This window comes from Ranitomeya variabilis, chromosome 2 (genome assembly GCF_051348905.1).
Source record: "Ranitomeya variabilis isolate aRanVar5 chromosome 2, aRanVar5.hap1, whole genome shotgun sequence".
Lineage (NCBI taxonomy): Eukaryota > Metazoa > Chordata > Amphibia > Anura > Dendrobatidae > Ranitomeya > Ranitomeya variabilis.
This window is the reverse complement of record NC_135233.1, coordinates 698,920,793-698,932,956: the sequence shown is the minus strand read 5'-3', so window position 1 is coordinate 698,932,956 and position 12,164 is coordinate 698,920,793. Positions and strand designations below refer to the sequence as shown.

General features: G+C 41.7%; 1 protein-coding gene across 2 annotated transcripts in view; it reads left to right on the top strand.

The window, feature by feature from the left end:
* Window positions 1-10,785, top strand: part of TPD52L1 (TPD52 like 1) — a 108,978-nt gene extending 98,193 nt beyond the window's left edge. The window contains exon 6 of one of the 2 annotated variants that reach the window (XM_077289440.1): window positions 6,781-10,785. In XM_077289440.1, the coding sequence (XP_077145555.1) occupies window positions 6,781-6,909 (129 nt within the window). In that variant the 3' untranslated portion in view covers window positions 6,910-10,785. The remainder of the gene's footprint in view (window positions 1-6,780) is intronic. The other variant, XM_077289439.1, reaches the window with a different exon arrangement.
* Window positions 10,786-12,164: the final 1,379 nt, after the last annotated feature.

Here is a 12,164-nt window from a genome sequence, read left to right as displayed (position 1 = left end):
CCCTCTGTAGCTGCACCCCTCCATTATAAGCTCATACATAACATTTTGATATGTAGTACATTTCAGAGTTTAAGATACATTTTAATCCATATTTTTTTTAAAAAAATTGAAAAACTAGAGCAACAACTTCCATACCTTTCTGCAGCCCCCTCAGTCATGAGCCAATTGCTGGGATTCTGGCTGCTTCAACAAAGATGATTAAATTAGGTTCCAAAGCAGGGTCTGGGTGCAACCCCTTTAAGTCTATAAATCAAGTCATTAAGGTTAATAGTACAAAATCAAATATGTAAAAGTGGAATATGGCTGCATGTCAAACTACATTCTGTCACTATGTTACATTACCACCTAGACATTTCTTTTTAATCCAACGTTGCAGCATTTCAAAGAACACATGGAAATAAATTATGTAAACCCTATTAGCTCAAAGGTACAGACTGTAAAATACTTCAGTTTCTGACAGATGGTGTATGGAAATGTACATGGATTTAGAGGAAATGTAATACAAAAAGTAGTACCAAATGTGAAAGCAGTAGCTATTTCCATGTTGCCTAGGAAACATTCCAGTGCTCTCCAGAACTAGGGTTAAACAATGCCTCTTTGCACAATGAATCGTTAAGTCTCCCATGAAATGTGGTGGAAAGATTCAATACTGTCACCCAACAGCACCAGCTATAGCGTGCACTTTAATGACACAAACAATGTTTGCGTTTCTGAACCGGCTTGACTTATCCAAGATTAGTTTTATTTGGAAGTATGAAAAATTAACATGTTGCTTGGAAAATAAGCGATTGTTGTAACATGTAGGTCTTAACATTGTTATTATTCCAGTAAGTAACATTCGAAAGCCAGGAAAAATCTATATATAAATAGAAGTTTTACAAACAAATTTGATGCAAATAAAATTCAACTTTCTTTTACAAAATCTATAAGTCCTGCTGAATGTAGACAGTTTGTGTGACGCTTGTAAACGTCATTTCGCACGGACAAGTCATGAGGCAGGGGAGTCAAGAGGTTCGTGGACAAATACTAAAAGAGTTTTTCATAAACAAAGTGGCAAAACAAAGGAGTACACTGGTCACAGTCCAAAGTAAAAATTCTGAGAAGATAGTGTTTCAAGACAAATGGGTTAAGCAAATGGTTGGTCAAAACCCAGGTCAGGCAACAAAAGATCAGAATAACAGAGTGGCTAGAGAACAAAGCACATACACCACCAACTGGCAATAATCTAACCATTTTCAGCTAACTAAATAGCCAGGCAATTATTCAGAAAGGGAGACACCTGGACGAAACCTAGCAGGCCTGACCGAAATAGGCAGCTGGGCTGTAATTCACAAAACGGACAGCGCAGCACGCCCCTGCATTCTATAGGGCGGCTGAGCCATCACTCACTGCATCCCTAGGACCTCATGAATGGCAGCATCATGACAGAACCGCCTCTCCTAGGTAGCCACAGAACCCCCAGTTTTCCCAGGAAACCTTAAATACAAGGCTCTGGCCAAGTGATCAGCCTTCAGAGATCAAGCTGGGATCTAGCATCTCTACTTGAGTCCGTATCCCCAACAATGGAAAAGATTTGGAGGGAATTTTGGACCTTCTAAGAATCCACAAATGTCGCCACCTCATGCTCCAAAACTCCACTGACGGAAACAGGAGGAGGCAGGAGAAAGTGTGATAACACAGAGGAGACAAACTTTTAATAGGGATTGGAGAAAGATATTCAGAATGCAAAGAGACGGACAAAATTTTAATCTAAAGGCCACTTGACTGACTACTTCCAGAATCTCATAAGGGCTAATACATTTAGGACCCAACTTCGCCTATGGTACATTAAAAAGTTTAATATTTTTGTTAGATAAAATTAACTATTTTAAAGACAGGACCTCTCAAACGTTTCCTATTGGCATTTAATTTTTTGGCAAAGCTGAGCAACCCCAATATTCTTTTGAACCTCCCTCCATACATCCCCAAGTTTTTGTATGGCGATCTCAACTCAACTCCAGGACTTTGAGAACTTATCCTACAGAGTTCACCAAAATGGAGATGAAAACCATAACTACAAAAAAAGTGAGGTTCCAGTAGACTGATTGACCCAGCCATTAAAGGGGTACTCCAGAAAGATGAAAAATGTATGTAATATCCCTGCCCTTAAACTATAAAGATGAGATGCCCAGTGTTATTATCTTTATGACGCTTATAATTCAGTGTGACAGCAGCTGCTCTTCACTGCTCCCCCCATCCCATCTGGGATGTTATGTCACAGGGCAGTGTTAAGCTCCCCCCTGTGAGTAACAGCCAGTACAAAAAAAAAGGGGGCATGGCCATGCCCCCTGTTCTCTGCAGAGAAACAGCTATCAGGAGACTGGCTGGTAGTAACAGCATGGAGCTGGACACTGATGTAACACTCCTGTCACACCAGCCTCCTGATGTTTTCTTGTCTGCAGTCCGCGGTGAGGAAGCATGACCTGCTCTTGGTTTTTAGTAGCAGCCAGCCCTCTGATAATGTCTTCTTGTCTGTAGTCTGAGGTGAGGAGGCATGGTCTGTTCTTGTTTTTTAGTAGCAGTCAGCCCTCTGATGTTTTCTTGTCTGCAGTCCTAGAAGAGGGGGCATGGCCTGCACCCAGGCTTCTAGTAGCAGCTAGCCCCCTGATAATGCCTCCTTCACTGCAGGGCTACTAGCAAGGATCTGGCCACACCCCCTCACCTCAAACTGCAGACAAAGAGGCATTATCAGGGGGCTGGCTGCTAGTATAAAGGCCCCGTCTCACACAGCGACGCTGCAGCGATACAGACAACGATGCTGATCGCTGCAGCGTCGCTGTTTTGTCGCTGTGTGGTCGCTGGAGAGCTGTCACACAGACCGCTCTCCAGCGACCAACGATGCCGAGGTCCCAGGTAACCAGGGTAAACATCGGGTTACTAAGCGCGGGGCCGCGCTTAGTAACCCGATGTTTACCCTGGTTACCAGCGTAAAAGTAAAAAAAAACAAACACTACATACTCACATTCCGGTGTCTGTCCCCCGGCGTCCGCTTCTCTGCACTGTGTAAGCACAGCGGCCGGAAAGCACAGCGGTGACGTCACCGCTGTGCTCGCTTTCCGGCCGGCAGGCGCTCACAGTGCAGAGAAGCTGAGACGCCGGGGGACAGACAGCGGAAGGTAAGAATGTAGTGTTTGTTTTTTTTTACTTTTACGCTGGTAACCACGGTAAACATCGGGTTACTAAGCGCGGCCCTGCGCTTAGTAACCCGATGTTTACCCTGGTTACCAGTGAAGACATCGCTGGATCGGTGTCACACACACCGATTCAGCGATGTCAGCGGGACCTCAACGACCAAAAAAAGGTCCAGGCCATTCTGACACGACCAGCGATCTCACAGCAGGGGCCTGGTCGCTGGTACGTGTCACACATAGCGAGATCGCTACTGAGGTCGCTGTTGCGTCACAAAACTAGTGACTCAGCAGCGATCTCGCTAGCGATCTCGCTATGTGAGACGGGGCCTTAAGTCTAAGGGCAGGCTACACCCCCTCACCTCTGATTACAGACAAGGAGATATTACCAGGGGGCTGGCTGCTACTAAAGGCCAGGAGAAGGCCACGCCCCCTCACCTCAGGCTGCAGACAAGGAGACAATGAAGAGCAGCTCCCATCACATTGAATTCCAAGTGTTGTAAAGATAATAGAACCGCACTGGGAATCTCATCTTTATAACTTATGAGAGCAGGGTAGTACAACATTTTTCTAATCTCACCAGAGTGCCCCTTTAAAGGCCAACTCAGCCATAGGTGAAAATGTAGACCAGTTCGCCCGCTGGGCTGCAACAAAACACCTTAAAATTTGTTCCAACAATGGATTTATACTTTCTGTCTGACTGTTGATTTCAGGTTGGTGAGCAGAGAAAAAAAGACTAGTCAGTCCCCCAGTTTACTACCAAAAGCTCTCCAGTATTTGGAGACCAATTGCACTACACTGAGATACAATGTTAAAAGGAATTCCATGCAATCTCACATGACTAATAACCTGGATAGTGTTTCAGCATTAGATAACAACGATAATAGAACAAAATGAGCCTGTTTACTGAATCGGTCAACCACCACCCACATAACAGTTTTGCCACAAGACAAAGGCAAATCCATGATGAAATCCATGGACTGATGAGTCCAGGTTTTTTCTGGAATAGAGCCAATTCCTTTGCCAGCCGGTATTGACTGACTATAGAGAGTGCGCAATCTTCACAGGTGGAAAAAAAAAATTCTAATATAATTATACATGTATGGCCACGACATAAGCTTAGCAATGGCTTTTCACGTAGCTGTAACCCCAGGGTGACCACTGAAGATGAAATCATGAAACCCTTGTAATAGGTGTAATCTTCGGTAAACAGGTACAAATAATTGGAATAGCGGAAGGGGCCAATGACTGGACTCTGCGTATCTCTTCTTCCAACTCAGAAGATACCGTGGAAACCACTATGCAGTGAGGAAGAAAGGAGGACAGATTTCATTAGTTGATATACAGCAAATTTAAGTTAAAAATTACTTTTGTCAATTTCACGTGACTTGTGGTATATTCTTTTACAGAAGAGTACCAAAAATGTTGTCAATGTCTGCATATAATGTTTTAGATTGCTTTTATTTTACATTTTTAAGAAAGGTCACTGAAAAACAGCAAATGTGGCATTTTTATGGCATTCAATAGGGCAGGATAGATCTTGTTTTTGTAGTTTGAGTTTTTAAAGCTTCGAACAAAAATAGAAGTCATTGGGGCTTTATTAGGTTTCTAGATGCAATCACAACCTGTTGACTGTGGCATCGTGGCCAAGTCCAACTGTGGCAGTTACAGGCAAATGTCAGCTGTATAAGGGTACGTTCACACAGGACTTTTTTGCTGCTTTTTTTTGCTGCTTTTTTTTATGCTAATTTGGTGCGTTATTTTGGTGCATTTTTGGTGCGTTTTTTGGGTATGTTCACACAGGACTTTTTTGCTGCAGATTTTTGCTGCAGATTTTTGCTGCTTTTTTTATTATGCCAATTTTCAGCTGCTAGGACACCTCACAATGGCTCTTCACACCTCACAATGGCTCACAATGGCTCTTCACACCTCACTAACCACACCCCTAAGCTCTTGGCTGTGAGATCCCTACCTGCTGGCCATGATTTTCTGCACAAAAAACGCAGCAAATAATGCTACATGCGTTTTTTCAGCGTTTTTTTCATCACCCATTCAAGTCAATGGGTGAAAAAACGCTGCAAAAACGCAGCAAAAACGCTGAAAGAAGTGACATGCCCTATGTCCAAAAAAAGCAGCAAAGCAGAAAATACTGATCAAACAAAAAACCAACGTGTGTGCATGAGATTTCTGAAATCTCATAGGCTTTACTGGTACTGTAAAAAGCAGCTGAAAATTAGCATAAAAAAAAGCAGCAAAAAAAAGCAGCAAAAAAGTCCTGTGTGAACGTACCCTAAGGCCATGTGCACATGTTCAGGATTTTTAGCGTTTTTTCGCTATAAAAACGTGATAAAAACGCGAAAAAAACGCTAACATATGCCTCCTATTATTTACAAGGTATTCCGCATTTTTTGTGCAAATGTTGCGATTTTTTCCGCGAAAAAATCGCATAGCGGAAAAAAAAGCAACATGTTCATTAAAAATGCGGAATTGCAGGGATTCCGCACACCTAGGAGTCCATTGATCTGCTTACTTCCCGCACGGGGCTGTGCACACCATGCGGGAAGTAAGCAGATTATGTGCGGTTGGTACCCAGGGTGGAGGAGAGGAGACTCTCCTCCACGCACTGGGCACCATATAAGTGGTCAAAAATAAGAAATAAAATAAAAAATAGTCCTATACTCACCCTCGATGTCCCGCGCAGTGTTCCCGCCTCACCGCTGCACGCTGCCGTTCGGTTCCTGTAGCTGATGTGCGGCGAAGGACCTTGCCGATGACGTCACTGTCCTGTGATTGGTCGTGAGCGGTCATGTGACCGCTCACGTGACCGTGACGTCACGTAAGGCCCTGTGCGCACAGACCAGCTATAGGAAGACGAACGGACGCTGCTGATGAGATGTCTGGGTGAGTATAAGCATTTTTTTATTTTTTTTATTATTTTTAAACATTCTATCTTTTACTATAGATGCTGCATAAGCTGCATCTATAGTAAAAAGTTGGTCACACTTGTCAAACAGTATGTTTGACAAGTGTGACCAACTTGTCAGTCAGTTTTCCAAGCGATGCTACAGATCGCTTGGAAAACTTTAGCATTCTGCAAGCTAATTACGCTTGCAGAATGCTAAAAAAACGCAAAAAAAACGGAAAAAAACGCAAAAAAAAAAATGCGGATTTCTTGCAGAAAATTTCCGGTTTTCTTCAGGAAATTTCTGCAAGAAATCCGCAACGTGTGCACATGGCCTAAGACATGTCTTTCGCCTGTCAGGAAGGATTAAAGTCAAAAACAGTCTAGCCGTAGCAATGTAGATCTATCTGATAAGTAATCGATCCCATTTGTCATGACGGATATAAACAAAATCCATGATGATAAAATGTACCAAACATAACATGGCTTTCCCAACTAGCTAGTTGCTAGAGATACACTAACCCTAATGGCTCATATTCCCAAATATATTATGGTTCTGGAATATTTTTAGATACAAGGAGAAGATTTAGCCCAGAGATCATGAAAGAGGGAGGAATTTAGAACTTCCAAAATGTAATGTATGAATTACTGTGGTCACTTTTTTTTTTTTTATAAATATCTTCACTCTCCTGTTTTCTGACTTGATTTTAGGCTAAAGTAGGAAATACAAACCAAACTCAAGGAAGCTTTGAAGAAGTTCTGAGTTCTACTGCTCATGCCAGTGCCCAGAGTTCGCTGGCTGGAAGCCTTCTGCCTGAAGCTGAAGAAGAGTTACAGTGATGGAACTTACTAGTAATATCTGCTCAGTCATAACACATCGCCTCATGCAGAGTAACATGTCATGAAACTGTCAGACAGCATTTTGTTTTCTTACAATTAAGGCAATGGTGTACGCTTTGTTTTTGACCAAATTTACATGTCAAAACTTGTAGCTGCTAATTTTGAAAAGTGTAAATTAAACTTTTACAGTAATGTGAATAAGTAGTTACCTTCTACAGATGCCTCCTTAATTACATATTTGTCACAGTAAATGGTTTCGGATCAGAAACCGTTCTAATAAAGAGATTCGATAATGGAAAACTGAGTAAATATAAAATGAAGTTTTTGAGTTATTGCAGCAAATATGTAGGGATCAAATTTATACAAGGCCTATAGCATTAATATGTGAAAGTAACTGCCTCATTAGTAATACATTCCACTGATCATGTTTAAAGTACCGGTAGTCATTTTTTTCATACCCCCAGATGTGCAGTTTTCAGCCTAACACAGTTCCAGATTTTTCTCTCCTGAGTACCTCTCCCAGTAATATAGGCTTGATGTGAGGTCTGTGTGTATTCAAAGTGCACAGCTTCTATCTTCATGCTTTTCCTCCTTTTTTAAAGCACATTTTCTGTGCCCTCCCTGAAACTATAAATACTCTACACTGTAGAAGTCTATAACAACCTTCTCCCTGATGCCATCTTTAAGGGCTCATGCACATGACCATAAAAATTGGACAAGTGCTACCCAAAGATATTCAATGAGGCTGTGCACATATCAGATTTTTTTCCTTGGACAAAGTGGTCAGATGAAAATAAGTGCAGTGTACAGTAAAGGAAATAATTATTTGATCCCTTGCTGATTTTGTAAGTTTGCCCACTGACAAAGACTTGAACAGTCTATAATTTTAAGGGTAGGATACTTTTAACATTGAGAGATATCAATATAAAAAACAAAATCCAGAAAATCACATTGTATAAATTATATAAATTTATTTGCATTTTGCAGTGAGAAATAAGTATTTGATCCCCTACCAACAATTAAGAGTTCTGGCTCCTACAGACCAGTTAGACGCTCCTAATCAACTCGTTACCTGCATTAAAGACAGCTGTCTTACATAGTCACCTTTTATAAAAGACTCCTGTACACAGACTCAATCAGTCAGACTCTAACCTCTACAACATGGGCAAGACCAAAGAGCTTTATAAGGATGTCAGGGACAAGATCATAGACCTGCACAAAGATGGAATGGGCTAAAAAACCCAAAAGTAAGACGCAGTAGGAGGAGACAACTGTTGGTGCAATAGTAAGAAAATGGAAGAAATACAAAATGACTTGTCAATCGACATCTATCTGGGGCACCATGCAAAATCTCACCTTGTTAGGGTATCCTTGATCATGAAGAAGGTGAGAGATCAGCCGAAAACTACACAGGGGGGGAGGGAACTTGTTAATGATCTCAAGGCAGCAGCTGAAACTACAGTCACCAAGAGAATTATTGGTAACACAATAATCCGTAAAGTTTTAAAATCCTGCAGTGTCTGCAAGGTCCCCCTGCTCAAGAAGGCATATGTGCAGGCCCATCTGAAGTTTGCCAATGAACACCTGGCTGATTCTGTGAGTGATTGGGAGAAGGTGCTGTGTTCAGATGAGACCAAAATTGAGGTCTTTGGCATTAACTCAACTCGCCGTGTTTGGAGGAAGAGAAATGCTACCTATGACCCAAAGCACACTGTCCCCACTGTCAAGCATGGAGATAGAAACATTGTTTTGGGGGCGTTTTCTGCTAAGGACACAGGACTACTTTATTGCATCAATGGGAAAATGGATGGAACCATATACCGTAAAATCCAGAGTGGCAACCTCCTTCCCTCTACCAGGACATTAACCCCTTTCTGACTTTGGATGGGATAGTACGTCAAAGGTCAGAACCCCCCGCTTTGATGCGGACTCCGGCGGTGAGCCCGCATCAAAGTCGGGGCATGTCAGCTGTTTTGTACAGCTGACATGTGCCCGCAATAGCGGCGGGTGGAATTGCGATCCACCCTCCACTATTAACTAGTTAAAAAAGTTCTGTTAGCCAGCATAAGTACATGTGGGGGTTGCCTGGTGGCTAGGGAATCCCCACATGTAATCAAGCTGGCTAAGAGATGTAAATCATTCAGCTGAGGTGAGGAAAACAATCTCCGAGCACTAAAAAATACTCGGAGGACACCCGAGCATGCTCGAGAAATCTCGAGTAACAATTATATTTGCTCATCACTTTTCCCGATTGCTGTGGGTCTGACAGCTGGGACCCCCCAACAATCTTGAGAATGAGGGTCTAAAGAGTCCCATCTGAAAGGAACGTAGTCATGCGCACCTCCGCTACATTTATTCTCAATAGGATCGATGGAGGTAGCCGAGCATTGCGCCCAGCTGCTGTTTGACCTTCCCTTTAAATCTCATGAAGAATTACTAGAATTGGGAAACACTAAGGATGAATTAATATCAGCAAGTGGCAGGGGGAAACGCATTTTACAATGGGTTACCAGTTTACCCATGCAGCTTGTACAGGTACAACATTTGTTCAATGTGTTTCACCTCTTAAGGGTGCAACCTCGACAGCTGCAGCTGAAAAACCTTTTTGCAGGCAGTTTTGTCCACTATCTGGCTGGGTAGAAACATGCTAACAGTACAAATAGAAGTAGTGTAAAAACAACCCTCATGCCAATATAGCCTATATTACAAGAATCAATACACAAAACTATTTTCTCAAGTACCGATAAGCTCATTCAAGCATCCAGAAACGTGTGCATTATCATCTGCTACAAAATGTGAAGTGAGACAAATGCCAGCAGGTTTACATTTTCACATGGTCAATGATGTATTGTCCTGAACAGTAGGAAATTTATTTTTCAAAGAATACTCTTTTCTAACTAGTTAACAAATGTACAACATTTAAATCTATCATTTTTGTACAGTTTGACAGCACTAATATTTTTATTTTCATCTCCTGGCTCTTAATGGGATATTTATGTGCCAAAAAAACTAAAATGTGACAAAAATAATGTAAAGTTCTTGAAAACAATAATAGCTTAGCATTTTTAGATAGATATTCCATATTTCTGAGACTAAGACACACTTTTTTTCCCAAAAATTTGGGAGGAAAAAGGGGGTGCATCTTTTAGTCCGAATGTAGCTTGTCGTGCGGGGGAGAGGGCAGCGGTGGAGTGGGGTCACATGAGGCAGGAGTGTGGTGATGCTGCGGGCCATGGACTAGGAGAATGGGCTGTGAAGGCACTGTAAGGCAGAAACAGAGTCCCCGCTGCGCCCATTGACCCTGTGGTGGGCTTCAGGAAAATGTCTCCAGTTGTCAGCGCAGATTTAGATCTCAATCTGCACATGCACCATTTTACTGAAGACCCCCAAGAGATCAATGTTCGCAGCAGGGAGTCCGCACCTGCCTCGCACCATCGGGACACTTCTTCCTCCTAGCCCTGGGCCTGCAGCATCACCCCACTCCTATTGTCAAATGACCTAAATGTTACCTTGCTACACCACTGCTTCCCCCAGTAAGCTACATTTGAACTGTAAGGCACACCTGTGACCCCTGACATGCCAGATCCTGATCTTCTTTAAATTTGGAGTGCGTGTTATGGTCCGGTGTGTCTTATGGTCCGAAAAATACGGTTCATGGAAATGGTGTAAATTATCTTTCTAAACTGTGTTTGTTTACGAGTTACTTGAAACTGATCCGAGATGTTTTTGCTTGATCAAACCACGTGATATTTGGTATGCTTATGATGTTGTGTCTGTGTGGATACAAAAAGTATTTTATTAAATAGAAAAGCAAACTACTAGACCAATAGTTTTATGTATACAAGATGAATATTCTTATTAAAGATCTCCTGGTTTCATTGTGTCATGTCTTATTTACTTATTGTTACCTGAGTAATTACTAAGGTAAAGCAACAGGTTCACTTTTATTGAGTCTTGCAGCATATTATTTAGGAAGATCTCACCGGATTTCACAATACAAACTGCATACATTATTAGCCCCTTCATGACTTTGTAATTTTCAGTTTTTGCGCTTTTGTTTTTCCATCCCCTTATTCCAAGAACCATAACTTTTTTATTTTTCTGTCCCATTAGCTGTATGAGGGCTTGCTTTTTGTGGGATGAGTTGTACTTTTGAATGACTTCATTCATTTTATCACGTTATGCACTAGTAAGCAGGAAAAAAATTCCAAGTGAGTTGAAACTGCAAATAAAAGTGCAATGCACCCGTTTGTTTTTTTTGTTTATTTTACCAAGTTCACTATATGGTAAAACTGGCTTGCCTTTATAATTCCCCAGGTTAGTATGAGTACGCAGATACCAAACATGTATTTTTTTTATTCAAGTGGTTAAAAAAAAAATCTGAAATTTGAAAGAAAAATAAATGTAGCTTATGATGTCATTTTCTGAGACCCATAGTGTTTTCATTTTTCAGGATATGGGGCTCAGTGAGGGCTTATTTTTTGTGCCTTGACCTGACGTTTTTATTGATACCATTTTGGGGTATATACAATGTTTTGATCACCTCTTATTGCAGTATTGCGGTGGCAAAACCCCCCATAATTCTGGTGCTTTTATTTTTTTTCTTGTTACGCTGTTTACAGATCGTCAAGGATAACAGCCAGGGGGTCATGCAGATCCCACCACTGTTACCACACTGTCACGATGACACAGATCCCACCAGTTTGTCAAGGGAAATCAACTCCGCTGCCTCCAATCATCAAGGCAATTACGCAATTGACTGACGAGGGGTGGACGAGGCTGCGGCTGCTTCCACTACTAGGCCAGTTGTTGGGGAACTCACAGTGAGCCTATGATATATACACCTCAGATTCCAACACATAGAACGTATGTATATACATTGGTATGGTCACTGCCAACTCCACAATAACAAAAACAACTACTAGCTGCCACCACCAATCGTTTATACAGGCCGATTGGACACCAGTTACATGTAGTGTATGGCTTCAGGGGTGCGCTTTACAGAGCAAGAGGAACAGAACTATTACATTTTATATGGTGGCATGCACCCTCGGCTGTTAAAGGCACAAGATGACTGATTAATTCAATCATCATGTGCGGGGAAAGAAGTGTGCTTGCAGGGACAGAACCTATGACATAAATATATGTCAAAGGTTGTGAAGGGGTTAAAGAAGCACTCCCATGATTTTTTTTAAATTAAATGTATATATGTGTGTATGAAAACATTAGATATTTCATGAAAACTTAAGAGTGAT